Source organism: Artemia franciscana, chromosome 16 (assembly GCF_032884065.1).
Source record: "Artemia franciscana chromosome 16, ASM3288406v1, whole genome shotgun sequence".
Taxonomy (NCBI): Eukaryota; Metazoa; Arthropoda; class Branchiopoda; order Anostraca; family Artemiidae; genus Artemia; species Artemia franciscana.
In genome coordinates this window covers 17,579,794-17,594,780 of record NC_088878.1, presented here as the reverse complement: position 1 = coordinate 17,594,780, position 14,987 = coordinate 17,579,794, and the positions used below count along the sequence as shown (strand labels likewise).

The window sequence follows — 14,987 nt, the reverse complement described above, 5'->3', positions numbered from 1 at the left end:
GGATTTCCCGGTATTATAAAAAAAAGATTAGAAATTAAATTTTAAAAAGAAGTTGTTTTAACTGAAAGTAAGGAGCAACATCAAAACTTAAAACGAACAGAAGTTATTATGTATATGAAAGAAGCTGTCCCTTTCATAAGACCTTACTCTTAACGCCAAAGTTTTTTTTTATAGAATTTAAAACAAATTTATTGCTCTAATAAAAAGACCACTGTCTTTCAGGAATCGTTCTTAAAGTATTAGTACGAAAATTCAAAACTTTAGCGTAAAGAGCAAGGTCTTGCGAAAGAGGCAACTCCTTTTATATACGTAACAATTTCTCTTCGTTTTAAGTTTTGATGTTGCTCTTTACTTTCAGATGGAAAAACTCTTTCTCCATGAAAAATTTATATGCCACTCACTCAAGTTTATATGTGGCATATTATATAGTGGTGTAGTGGTATATTATATAGTTTAAATAGTGGCATATTATATGCCACTCACTCAAGTTTATGATTTGTAAAACTCGAAGACAAACCGGTTTCTTCGTTACTTAAGAAACAAATAGGGGCTATATATTTGCATATTAGGGGGTGGGGGTAAAGTATAGCGGGCCTGCATGCAAAATACGTTAGGTAGAATTATTTTCCATATTATGAAGTATGAATTGCTTTCTGACATCAAACTGTCCAAATACTTTATCCCCTGCCCTTAAGTGAAAATATATACCCAAATTATATTTTTCTCATCTATTCTGTCACTTGTGTTTATCTTGTATCGCGCTAAGCTGAAAGAAACTAACGAAGAAACAGGTTTGTTCTTGAGTTTTACACAGCGTAAACCTGAGTAAGTGGCGCAACACACAAGTACCAACATTCTTTCCCCCTGCGGAAAAAAAGACTCAAATAAATATCTCGAATTTGGAAAGCCAATTTTCCACAAGGGGTATTTTAGGGGGGAAGGGGGTATTTACCAGATGAGGTATTTTCCGGGGAGTATTTTCTGCAGGGGGTATTTTTCGCGAGGGGTGAGGGTGTTTTTCACGGGGGAGGGGGGTATTTTCAGAAATAACCCTCCCCCCCAACTACCCCAATAAGAGATGATCCATTCCGGTTATTTCAATCATTTATCTAGGCCTTGTGCTTATTTTTCTTGACAAGTTTCATCCCGATCCCTCCACTCAACGTGTTTTAAGATTTTAGGTTTCCCCCTCCCAACTCCCCCTCCCTCCAATGTCAACAGATCCTTTCGGGATTTAAAATAAGAGCTCTGAGACACGATATCCTTCCAAACATCAAATTTCCTTAAGATCTGATCAACCGTTCGTAAGTTAAAAATACTTAATTTTTTTATTTTTCCGAATTAACCAGCCCCTCACTCCCCCCCCCCCAGATGGTCAAATCGAGGAAACAACTATTTCTAATTTAATCTGGTCCGGTCCCTGATACTCCTGCCAAATTTCATCGTCCTAGCTTACCTGGAAGTGCCTAAAGTAGCAAAACCGGGACCGACAGACAGACCGACACACCGACAGAATTTGCGATTGCTATATGTCACATGGTTAATACCAAGTGCCATAAAATTTTATTCGTATATGAGGATTCCCTTGACTCAGGGACTTTATATTCTTTTTCCGGTTCCGTTTTTAATAAACCATAATTTTCTTCATTCTTTTGAATTTGTTTTCTTCATTTGTTCCGTTATTTACTATTTTCCTTTCTCTTTTTGTGCAATGAGGTTCCCATTTCCCAGGAAATTTGTGATACAAGTTTCAAGTTGGCTGGAAGGTTTTGGTTCTTTATAGGGCGGTTAATGCCCTAGCCTAAAATTTTGTTGGTATATTAGGATTTCTTTAGTCCTGGAGCTAATAGATGCAGGTTTCAACCCGTTCTAAAACAAAAGTTTTTTTGGCTCTGATTCGGGTCCATTTTTGGTAAAAAAAGGATTTGTTTTTCTTCGCTTCTTTTTTCTTTGGCCCAAGGTCTTTGAATATAAGTATCAACCCAAACGGTAAAGAAATTTACGACTTAGAGATTTAAGTTTCAAGCCGTCCAGACACATTTTTTGGCCATCTTTAAAGCGCCATTTTCAGACAAACTAAATTTTTTCTTCTATTTTATTTAGTAGGCTGTACTCTGGATTCCCTTGGCCAAGGAAGTTACGGACGTAATTTTCAAGTAGATTGTGACAAGACTTTTGACCCCTGATCAGGCCCCTCTTTTGGATTTGAAGCCGTTCGATTCTTTGAAAAATGACCCTTTTCTGTGGCATTTGAACCTTATTTTTGTTTGGACCATTATTTTTATTTGAACCAAAATCCTTATTTTTCCATACATTAGGATCCACTTGGCCCGTCTAAGTATAGATGTAAGTTTTGAGTGTATAAGAGGTGAGTAATTCCTGGCCCATTTTCAGGCTTCTATAGCACTTTTCTTCTCCTTTAAAGGTGAAGGCCCTATACCCGGGGAACTACCCCCAAAAGCATCAAGACGATTAGAAAACCAAAATCAAACATGCCTGCCTTTTTTCTGCGATAAAAACTAACTAATGAGCAACGAACGACTAAGGTAAGCCAAAGAGCAGGTAGGGGGTTATGGAGATGGTCTAGGACGAAAAAAGTAACAAAAGTGGTTGACATTTTAGAAAATAATAAACACTTAACTTTAAAACCTTTTTAAAGGTCTTTTCATTAGAAAAAAACTATGGGATTTCTTGAAAGAATTTTCAGTTGAAAATTTGTTCACCCGTTTATCAAAACCTAGTAGGAACTCTATACGTCTAAACTAAGTAAAAGACCTAATTTCTGCATTGACAATGATAAGCGATTCCTACTCATCCATTGAACCATAAGTTTCCCCTATGAATGGTTTATTCCCAACAGTAAATTTAAAGAGGATCGATGTGTCAAAATCTTGTCATATTCTTAAATTGCCTTAAAAATTGACATAAAAGCTATTCAGGACAAAAGCAAAATAATACAGAGAGTTTACCAAACAGTCTGGGACGATGGAGTATCAGTGAAGAACGACAGGTGCAAAAAAGGAGCCGGATGTGTGAACAAGAGCTAAGAGCTCATATGGCACTTGTGACAAGGTCAGAAGAGCCAAGAGCCAAGAACTCATATGGTATGAGCTCTAGCAAAATTCTAAGAATCAATAGATTGCTTTAGAAGGAATTAAATAAAAAAAAACTAGTTTTTTTTTTAACTGAAAGTAAGGAGCGACATTAAAACTTAAAACGAACATAAATTACTCCGTATATGAAATGGGTTGTCCCCTCCGCAATCCCTCGCTCTTTACGCTAAAGTTTGACTCTTTGCCACAATTCTACTTTTTAAAACAATTAAAAACTTTAGCGTAAAGAGCGAGGGACTGCGGAGGGGACAACCCATTTCATATACGGAGTAATTTCTGTTCGTTTTAAGTTTTAATGTCGCTCCTTACTTTCAGTTAAAAAAACTAGTTTTTTTTATTTAATTTCTGAACGTTTTTGAATTAATGCATGTTTGATTTTGGCTCTCCGCACATAAATCATTGAAATGAAATTAGTATATTAATTTTTTTTTGGCTAAATGGCTTTCTCTTAGTTTTGATCAGACGATTTTGAGAAATAAGGGGTGGGGAAGGAGGCCTAGCTGCCCTCGAATTTTCCGGTTACTTAAAAAGGCTACTAAAACTTTTAATATTCAACGAACGTTTTTATTAGTAAAAAATATACGTAACTTAAGAATTAACTTACATAACAAACTTTTATATTCTTATATTTTTATTATGTGTACGAGGGGGTTTGTACCCTCGTTAATACCTTGCTCTTTACACTAAATCGTAAGTTTTGTCCCAATTCTTTAAGAATGACCCCTGAATCAAAAAGGCCGTAGAATAAATAGTTGAAATCACTAAAAATATTTTAGCATAAAGAGCGAGGTATTTATCTCCTCCTAAATACCTTGCTCTTTATGCTAAAGTATTTTTAGAACCCCTCATATGCGTAATAATCTCTGTTCGTTTTAAATTTCAATGCTATTCCTTACTTTCATTTGAAAAAACGTTTTCATATTTTTTTTTCATTGTTTTTTTTATAGTAATGCTAGAAAATCCTGCGCCCTTTCATTGAATTTTTCTTCCCCCATGACATATTCCTCAAAGGAAAGATCCTCCCATAAAGCCCTCTCCCATCAACCCCACCCCCAAACCAAAAAATCCCCATGAAAACGTCTGTACACTTCCCAATAACCATTACTATATGTAAACACTGGTCAAAGTTTGTAACTTGCAGCCCCTCCCTCAGGGATTGTGGGGGAGTAAGTCATTCCCAAAGACATAGTTATTATGGTTTTCGACTATGCTGAACAAAATGGCTATCTTAAAATTTTAATCTGTTGACTTTTGGAAAAAATGAGCATGGGAGGGCTATTTGCCCTCCAATTTTTTGGTCACTTAAAAAGGGCACTAGAACTTTTCACTTCCGTTAGAATGAGCCCTCTCGCGACATTCTAGGACCACTTGGTCGATAAGATGACCCCTGGGAAAAAAAAAAACAAAAAAAAAACAAACAAACAAATAAACACGCACCCGTGATTTGTCTTCTGGCAAAAAATACAAAATTCCACATTTTTTAGATAGGAGCTTGAAATTTTTGCTATAGAGTTCTCTGATATACCGAATGCGATAGTGTGATTTTCGTTAAGATTCTATGACCTTTAGGTGATGTTTCCCCCTTTTTTCCAAAATAGGGCAAATTTTCTCAGGCTCGTAACTTTTGATGACAAAGACTAAATTAATTGAAACTTATATATTTAGAATCAGCGTAAAAATTCGATTCTTTTGATGTATCTTTTAGCATCAAAATTCCGTTTTTTAGAGTTTCGTTTACTATTGAGCCGGGTCGCCCCTTACTACAGTTCCTTACCACGAACTGTTTGAAAAGAAAATAATTCGGTATTTCGGGGCTTCTGACATTATTACTCCTTTGCGGAAGTTAGGCTCAAAATTGAAAAAGGATTATATTTTTTCTCTGGACCCCTTCCACCTCTTAGTTCGTTTATTTTCCCGTTAGTTTTCACCTGTTTTAGCTTTATAGTTGTGTTATCTCTTAGCAGTTCTTTCGTTAGTTGAGTTATGGCTGTGGTATATATGTTTTATCGCTCGTATAGTTGTGTTATTTTCAAATTATACTCCATAATAGAGAGGCTCCGAACACCCAGCATTGTATATTAAGCTCTTAATTTGACGTTTTTTTCTAACGTGACCAGATTCGTCCTGCGACCTTTTCACTGAATTTTTTTCCCCCATGGCATATTTCTCCAAGGAAAGATCCTCCCACATAGCCCCCTCCCTCAACCCTACCCCCAAAACCAAAAAAATCCCCCTGAAAACGTCTGTACACTTCCCAATAACCATTATTATATGTAAACACTGGTTGAAGTTTGTAACTTGCAACCCCTCCCCCAGGGACTGTGGGGGAGTAAGTCATCCCCAAAAACATAGTTATTATGGTTTTCGACTATGCTAAACAAAATGGCTATCTCAAAATTTTGATCCGTTGACTCTGGGAAAAAAATGAGCGTGGGAGGGGGCCTAGATGCCCTCCAATTTTTTGGTCACTTAAAAAGGGCACTAGAACTTTTCATTTCCGTTAGAATGAGCCCTCTTGTGACATTCTAGGACCACTTGGTCGATACGATGACCCCTGGAGAAAAAAAAACAAAAAAAAAACAAACAAACAAATAAACACGCACCCGTGATTTGTCTTCTGGCAAAAAATGCAAAATTCCACATTTTTGTAGATAGGAGCTTGAAACTTCTACAGTAGGGTTCTCTGATACGCTGAATCTGATGGTGTCATTTTCGTTAAGATCCTGCGACTTTTAGGGGGTGTTCCCTATTTTCCTAAATAAGGCAAATTTTCTCAGGCTCGTAACTTTTGATGGCTAAGACTAAACTTGATGAAACTTATATATTTAAAATCAGCATTAAAATGCGATTCTTTTGATGTAGCTATTGATATCAAAATTCAATTTTTTAGAGTTTTGGTTACTATTGAGCCGGATCGCTCCTTACTACAGTTCGTTACCACGAACTGTTTGAAATCGGAGGCTTAATGCCAGTCCGGATTTAATATAAGAGCTCTGAGTCACGAGGTCCTTCTAAATATCAAAATTCATTAAGATCCGATCACCCATTCTAAGGTACCTCGATTTTCACATTCCAAGAATTCCGGTTTCCCCCTCCAACTCATATCAATGTCACCGGATCTGGTCGGGATTTAGGCTAAAATGAGAGTTCTAAAGCACAAGATCCTTCTAGATATCAAATTTCATTAACATCTGATCACCCGTTCGTAAGTTACAAATACCTCATTTTTCTAATTTTTCTGAATTACTCCCCCCCCCCCCCCCCAGGACCAAAGAGAGCGGATCCGGTCCGGTTATGTCAGTCACCCATCTTGGACTTGTGCTTATTCTTTCCACCAAGTTTCATCCTAATCTCTCCACTTTAAGCGTTTTCCAAGATTTCCGGTCCCCACCCCCTTATGACACTGGATTCGGTCGGGATTTAAAATAAGAGATCTGAGTTTGGAAGTCCTTCTAAATATGAAACTTCATTAAGATACGATCACTCTTTCGAAAGTTAAAAATACCAAATTTTTTCTTTTTTTTTTAGAATTAACCATCCCCCCAACTCCCCCAAAGAGAGCGGATCCGTTTCGGTTATGTCAGTCTCGTATCTAGGACTTGTGCTTATTTTTTCTACCAAGTTTCATCCCGATCACTCCACTCAAAGCGTTTTCCAATATTTTAGGTTCCGCCACCCCCCATAGTCTCTTCACCGGATCCGGTCGGTATTTAAAGTAAGAGAGCTGAGACATAATATGCTTCCAAACATCAAATTTCATTAAGATCCGATCACTCCTTCCTAAGTTAAGAATACCTCATTTTTCTAATTTTTCAGAATTACCCACCCCCCCACTCCCCCAAAGGAGCGGATCTGTTCCGATTATGTCAATCACGTATCTAGGACTTACAATTATTTTTCCCATCAAGTTTCATTCCGATCCCTTCACTCTAAGCGTTTTCCAAGATTTTAGGCCCCCCCAACTCCCTTCAAAGTTACTGGATCCGGTAGGGATTTAAAATAAGAGCTCCAAGACACGATATCCTTCCAAACATCAAATTTCATTAAGATCCGATCACTCCTTTGTAAGTTAAAAATACCTGATTTTTCTAATTTTTCAGAATTAACCCTCCGCCCCCCAACTCCCCCAAAGAGAGCGGATCCGTTCCGGTTATGTCAATCACGTATCTAGGACTTGTGCTTATTTTTCCCATCAAGTTTCATCCCCATCCCTCCACTCTAGGCGTTTTCCAAAATTCTAGGTTCCCCCCTTAATTCCCCCCGATGTCACCGGATCCAGTCAGGATTTAAAATAAGAGCTCGGAGACACGATATCCTTCCAAACTTCAAATTTCATTGAGATCTGATCAATCCTTCGTAAGTTAAAAATACCTCATTTTTTCTAATTTTTCAGAATTACCCCCCCCCCAAAAAAAAAAAAGAACTCCCCCAAACAGAGCAGATCTGTTCCGGTTATGTCAATTACTTATCTAGGACTTCTAGTTATCTTTTCGACCAAGTTTCATCCCCATCCCTTCACTCTAAGCGTTTTCCAAGATTTTAGGTTCCCCCCTCCAACTCCCCCCAATGTAGCCGGATCTGGTTGGGATTTCAAATAAGAGCTCTGAGACACAATATCCTTCCAAACATCAAATTTCATTAAGATCCCATCATCCGTTCGTAAGTTAAAAATACTTCAATTTTTCTATTTTTTCCGAATTAATCGGCCCCTCATCCCCCCCCAGATGGTCAAATCGGGATAATTCTAATTTAATCTGGTCCGGTCCCTGATACGCCTGTCAAATTTCATCGTCCTAGCTTACCTGGAAGCGCCTAAAGTATCAAAACTGGGACAGACAGACAGACCAACAGAATTTGCGATCGCTATATGTCACTTGATTAATACCAAGTGCCATAAAAACGGAAGTTTAGAAACAATCTTCAGTTAATGCTGATACCAAACATGTAAAAATTAAGAAGTTTAAAGGTACTCACCAAAAGTTATAAGCATATATAAATTTACATAAAGCCAGTTATTACCCTAAGGTTCTGCACCTTCCCTGAGGTTTATTATTTGGATGATAGGATTCATTTTTTTTCTTTTCTATTGTATGCTAAGAGAACGAATTCCCTTGGGAGTTATATGAACAATTAAAATTTACATTATATTTTAACTATGGTAAAGTCAGTTTTCGTGGCTTGCCTTGTAATGTTACGTTCGTACAAGTTTATACTGTTTTGTTCCAGCGACAAATCAGAGCAAGAGCCCCCAGCATCGCCTGTAGTAAAGACCCATAATTGCTTCAATGCATAATTTATTTACTTATTTTTAAGCCATTTGACATGGAAGAGGTTGTCGTAAAAACTTCAGAGGAGATTAACTCAATCAGATATTAAAAGTGCAAATGTCCTTCTTAAGAGTCAAAACTGAACGGAGAAAGACCAGCGCCCCTGCTACGCACGTTTTAATTTCCCTCTCCCCAAATAATCGGTAATCGGTTTCATAACTGGGCTTGGATAAATGGTACATGCTTATCCGTCTGTTGTTTGCGGCCGCCTTTTTTGGCATCATTCCAAGAATATGCATACCACAGTGATTTGAGATGGTTGCTGAACAGACATATTCTTTTGATGGTCAATGATACTTGTCTCGGTCCCAAAAATTGTAGTAACTGCAGCCGGCCAGGTACCTTTTTTGTAATGTAATGGTCCTGAGAACACTGGCTTTCCAGACTTGCGCACGAGTTTGGATCCCCATGTACCCATCCAAAGCCCCATGTCCCCCTCGAAGTCCCCCTCTGTTTTTGCCCCTCAAACTTTTTTGGGGAAGGGGGGACTTACTATGACAAGATTGACTGACCTGACGGCCAGTATTCCTATTGCATCTGGTCTGTCAAGTATCTTCTATTCCGTAATCATTAATGTCGTCTATCACATAATACAATGATTCCTGACGGCCAGTACTCCCATTGCATTTGGTCTGTTGTCCCAGATATATCTATTGGATGCATGACCCCGAGGATGAGATACAATTTTTTCTTGGTTGGATTCCAAGACACATTCCTACTCGGAATATGTTTATAAGACATTATTTGAAGAAATACGAAACTCGTAGTATACACTACTCCAAGTGGATAGTGAATGGTGACAAGTAACATATGTTTTATATATATATATATATATATATGTTTTTATTGATAATAAACACGTTTATTCGAAAAGGCGTTAGCCTCTATTCTTTATCGTCGACCACTCCCCCTCCATCTCAGAAGGGTAACATAAAACATCACAAAAGTTTATTTTTAACAGAAAAACACATATATACATAAAACATTTGTTACTTGTCACCCTTCATTGCCCACTTGGTGTGGTTCCAATTTATACTACGAGTTTCGTTTTTCTTCCTAGAATGTCCTATACAAATATTCCGAGAAGGAATGTTTGGAATCCATGCACTAAAAATCTTATCTCATCCTCGGGTTATGTATTCCCTATACAGATATTTGGGACTCTGGAAGTCTTCCAAATTGAATAGGGGTATAGTTGGCTCGCACTTTTCAATTAAAAGTTTATCTATAAACACATTTCTCTCAACAAACAACACTTCAACTCCAAAAAACTACATTTTTTTTTACTCCATCTTGAATTGTAGGCACTTCCTTCCCACCTTCACAGAATACGGGGATCACTTGATTGCAGATCTCTATATGATTCAATCGTCTTAACAAACAACTCCATAAGTCTCTATTGTAGATATGAATGTTATAATTCACATGCCAGTGATAGCATGATAATGCACTAAATAATTCACTGATAATTCACACTCAAAAATTACACCACACGAGGACTTACTTAAACCAACATATTCAAAATCGAAAACACCGAACATGCTATGAAGGGGAAAAGGAGTAGAAACTTGAAATCCTTTTCTTATGCCGTGATTCAAATTACATATTCATTCCTAAAAGGTTCACGTAAAGTCCATTCACAATGAGATTTTACTAGATTTAGCTAGCGCTAATTTGAGCCAATGAAAACTTTTCACGAAATTTGTCAGCTAATCTGAAAATAATAGGAAAAATCTGATTGGTTCAAACCAGTGCTAGCTAAATATCGGTAATAGTAAAATATAATTGTGAATGGGCTTTTAACTATCTCAACGACTTCCCGAGTTAGGAGAAAACCACTCATTTACTTTCTTCCTAAAATTGGTGTCAAAACATACCTTTAAACGTGGTCCATTTAGAATATTTCTCAATTCAACTGTACCGTCAAGACGATTATTGAACCTTGGATCAACTAGAATATCGGATAATTCTTTTAGACACAAATAGCCATTTGTCTGACCCGGCTTCAAATCAGAATTGCTTCTTATTGACAGCAATGACACTGTATGGTATACCTTAAAGTATAAAAGAAGGCACTCGATTACCACTAATTAAGATGGAATTTTATTTTAGAAGACACTAATTAAGATAGATGTTTTTGTGTGGGTGAAAAGGCCAAGTAAGGATTAGATTACTCTATTTTTTTTAAATAAAGGTAGTTTGGGTAACCAAGTCACGTCTTATGTTTAAAAGAACAAAGAAGTCGAGAATCAACGAGAATCCATTCCGGCTCAAAAGAAATGGCCAGGCGCAGCAGTTTCTACCACCATTGTTTGAGCGTTTTCGCGTGAGCAATAAGTCGGCTTTACCTTAGAAAAGATACCTCTTTCCAAGTCTTGGCATAAATTTTAAATTTGTAAAGCATGAACGCCCAAACAAAATAATTTGTCATGTTAATCCATCAAAAAGCATACTAAGTAAGATTGGGTGGGGCTGAACTTCAATCAGATGGGGTCGTCAGTTAATAAAATTCATGTGTAGCATTTGAATTTTCAGATGCCAGCTTAGGTGAAAAATGCCTGATCCTGCAGCAAGTAGCAAGTAGTAGTAACTAAACTTCTATATAATGTTTTCCCATAAATCAAGTATTTCAATTCTTCAGTTTTATTAAGTCTAGCTATAAAAGTGAAATAAGAAACTGTGATCCCTTAATCGTAAATTAGCATTTATAATAGTATATGCATAGTATAATATAGTTTATGCATCGTATAATAAAAGCAACGTCTATCCAGCAATTAAAGTTATTTAAAAATCCAGTTGCAAAATCTAGAAACAGAAATTTCCTCTAAACTTTATTTTCTTTCATATTTTTGGAGGTCAAATGTCGCAATGAAGTGCCAGAATGAATTTAGCCTAGCTTGGCAGTCCAGCTTTTATATCTTTTTCTATCTTCGAAATGAACTTTTACGAAAAAAACATTAGTAAGTAGCAAATTCACCGTAGGCCCACCAAAACTTCTGTAATTTCTGCACAATTTTTTTTTTTTTAATAACCAAAACTAAAAAATCAGGAGCAACAACCCCAAAAAGTCAGCTAATAATCAAAACCATTGAAGTGACAAGACCAATGAATCGCCTAAAAAGCGGAAGAAGAGCCCTAGTTCTTCTAAAATGCATTCATCACCACTTTATGGTAAAAAAAATTGCATTTGCTTCTTTTCTAGATTTTCCATTTATCCAACACACTTTTACATTTATTTTATTCCTTTCCTTCTATTCCAATTCATTTCCATTTTATTTTACCTTTTTCCCTTTTCTTTCTTCGCGACAACCAATTAAGATGCGCGGGATGAACAAAGATTTACCGCTGTGACAGGTATTATTGGTTCAAAGCTGCTGCTCCAAAATACCAATTGTCTTAAGTGTCTACACTGGGTTTTGAAATATTTTCCTTTTTATGAAAAGTTTTTACGAAGAAAAAAAAATTAGATTTGGAGTTTCAGTGGTATGCAATTCTTCACCGTAGGCTACCTTAATATTCTCGAGTTAATTCCTTTCCTTCCACGCAAAATGGGAAGATAATCCCACTCGTAGTAGCCCTCGATTTGCTAAGCAAATAGTTTCCACTTAAAGATAAAACTAGTTTCATTCTAGGTAGCGGCGTTTATAGAATTCCCTGTCTTTTGGCTGTTCTTATGTTGGTAAAACCCAACAGCAATTAAGGGAGAGGTTATCGGAACACAGGTCCTCAATCGACAAAGCCAAGGAGCTACGCCAAAGGTGTGAGACTTTTGATTCAACCTTGACTCAACCTGTCTATGACAACCCATATCATTTCATATGGTTTGATAATACCTCCATTATTGCCCCTGTAAAAGGTTTCATGCAAGTTTTCAGGGAGACAGTTGAAAAAAAGCACATTCTCGTAAAGGTCGCCCTCAATAAAGACACTGGGGAAACTTTTCTAAGCCCTATTCATAATGAACTTATTAATTCCGATCGTTTTCATGTCCGTTCAAATAATTATATTTCGCAGTCTAAAAGAGTATCTGATAATATATTACCTGTTAAGCGATTAGCCTTTAAGAATACTTTACATAAAATGAAATTGTAAAAGGCCATTCGGTATTGCAATTTTTTATTTAGTTACCCTTTCATCGCTGCTTCGAAAGGATTTTAGTTTCAGTGTATGTTTTGAGCCTTGGTTTTTACATTGTCATTTGAACTTTTATTTGCATTTTTTATTCTATTTTTCACTGGCTGTTATCATACTCGTCTCTCTATTCTTTGAATTTTTTTGTTTTGATGCTGACTATAAAAAAAAAAAAAAGAAAAAAAAAAGGTTCAGACTTAAACACCAGATTCTAAAAATTGGATTTTCAGCCAACAGAAAGGATATTGAAGCCCAGAGCAGAATTAACAGAACTGCAATGGCAAAGAAATAACCGTTATTGACAAACTCTCTAACAACATGATAAATATATAACGGAAATATGAAACCCAGTTATCAAATGAAAATTCAAATAAAAACAATCTAAACAAGGTACAGAAAAAAAAAATTGCTCAATGAAAATCAATAGGAATAAACGAGAAGATTTTTAATATCAAATACTGATCAAGTAATACATAAACAAAACAGTGGGTGCTTGATTAAAAGTTTATGAGCCTGGCCACTAATAAAAAGAAAGGAATTGGTAAAAATTAGTTCGCAAATGTGTGCGTTCCGCACTTATTCACATCTGCACAAAGTGAGAACTATTTTTCATTTTGACGCAAACATGAAAGTAAATACAATTCTTACATTTAGCAGTTGATGAAGACCAGAGTCATCCAAAAGGCCCTTCAAAGATTTTGGATCTTTAGAAAAAGATGGGGCATCCTGTAAGCATTGTACAGCATCTAAGCTATTTAAGACTTTGTTCACAGCACCTAAAAGCAAACGATGGGTTAAAAAGAATATATTTGCAGGAATCCAATCGATTTTGAAGACGTAGTTGGAGCCCCCATTGTCCCAACCCTTTAACGAAAAGAGGGCATATACAGGATAGGTCATTATCAACACAGAAAACAAACAGATGTGAATATTTTCCATAATTCAACAGTAAAAAAGAAGTTGAAAAAAAATTGTTAGAACACAGAATAAAACATCCTAAAACAAAATTCTATTTCCAGTGAATAAAAGCATTACAATTAATGGTCTAACTATAACTTATCGTACCATAATGTCATCACAGCACCTAAAAGCAAACGATGGGTTAAAAAGAATATATTTGCAGGAATCCAATCGATTTTGAAGACGTAGTTGGAGCCCCCATTGTCCCAACCCTTTAACGAAAAGAGGGCATATACAGGATAGGTCATTATCAACACAGAAAACAAACAGATGGGAATATTTTCCATAATTCAACAGTAAAAAAGAAGTTGAAAAAAATTTGTTAGAACACAGAATAAAACATCCCAAAACAAAATTCTATTTCCAGTGAATAAAAGCATTACAATTAATGGTCTAACTATAACTTATCGTACCATAATGTCATCTATGGCCAATATCATTTGCACGCCTCACTCAGCCCCACTATGTTTGGGGCTTCATTCTTTACTCCCTATCATGAAACCACACCTTCCTTAAAATACCCTCAGCTGGATTTACTAACTGGATAGCTAGCTCTCAGCTGGATTTACTGAAACGTCAATAAAATGGAACCCTACCCCCCTCCCGTACAAACCTCACGTCTTAACCATTCGTTTTGAAAAAGCACATATATTAGAAATAATGTTCTAGCAGGCAGGCAATATATAGTTTTAATTGATGTTGACATCTGAGTCTAAAAATTATGATAATTTCTTCATGGCATGTCTGATTCTTTAAGAATTTTCTATTTTAACGTCTTTTTGGTAGTTCCTAGTGAACTTACAACTCCAGAATTTCATGTTAGGTTTTATATTTGTGTTGCAGTTGTAATTATTCTAACGCAGATTCAGACAATAGGTCAAATATCTGGATTATATTAAGAGTACTACACAGTCTCGACTTCTTTTAATGTTTCACTGTTGTGGAATACAAAATGTTTGATTTTTTGACTGCGTTGGGCCATGTCAAATGAACTAAACATTAGTTTATCAGATGAACGTGAGGAGCATTTCTAAAAAAAGAAACTCTTTCAAAGAGGTACTACATCATCATTCTAATCAACAATCATTCTCGTCTAAAAATACTTTCTTTTTTAAAACACTTAAAATTATTCATTTAAAAAATGTTTAAAGGTAAAACGTAACAACAAGAGCAAAATTTATTTCTGGGAAATAAATTAAAAAGGTCTTACAAATGCCAACAATGTCGTCCTCTTCTATATCCGAATAAGAATCACCACTAAGATCAACAGTTGCTGGAATTACCCAGTGGGTCGAGGACACGCAGTTTTTCACAAATGATTTCAGTGCATAGCGACTGCAAAGCTTTTTCATCTCTTCTACAGCATCACCTAAATGAACCTTGAACGCACATTTTTCTCGACTCTGCAAAAATAAAATATTTAGGATTAACACAGGAATGATTTTAAATTCAAAGA

At 36.2% G+C, this 14,987-nt stretch overlaps 1 protein-coding gene across 1 annotated transcript in view; it reads right to left on the bottom strand.

Moving 5' to 3' along the window:
* Nucleotides 1-14,987, bottom strand: part of LOC136037154 (peripheral plasma membrane protein CASK-like) — a gene marked incomplete in the record, with an annotated part of 194,786 nt that overhangs the window by 124,859 nt on the left and 54,940 nt on the right. Inside the window, 3 exon segments of the mRNA XM_065719673.1 lie at nt 10,318-10,494; nt 13,220-13,347; nt 14,742-14,934. Of these exon segments, the coding sequence (XP_065575745.1) occupies nt 10,318-10,494; nt 13,220-13,347; nt 14,742-14,934 (498 nt within the window).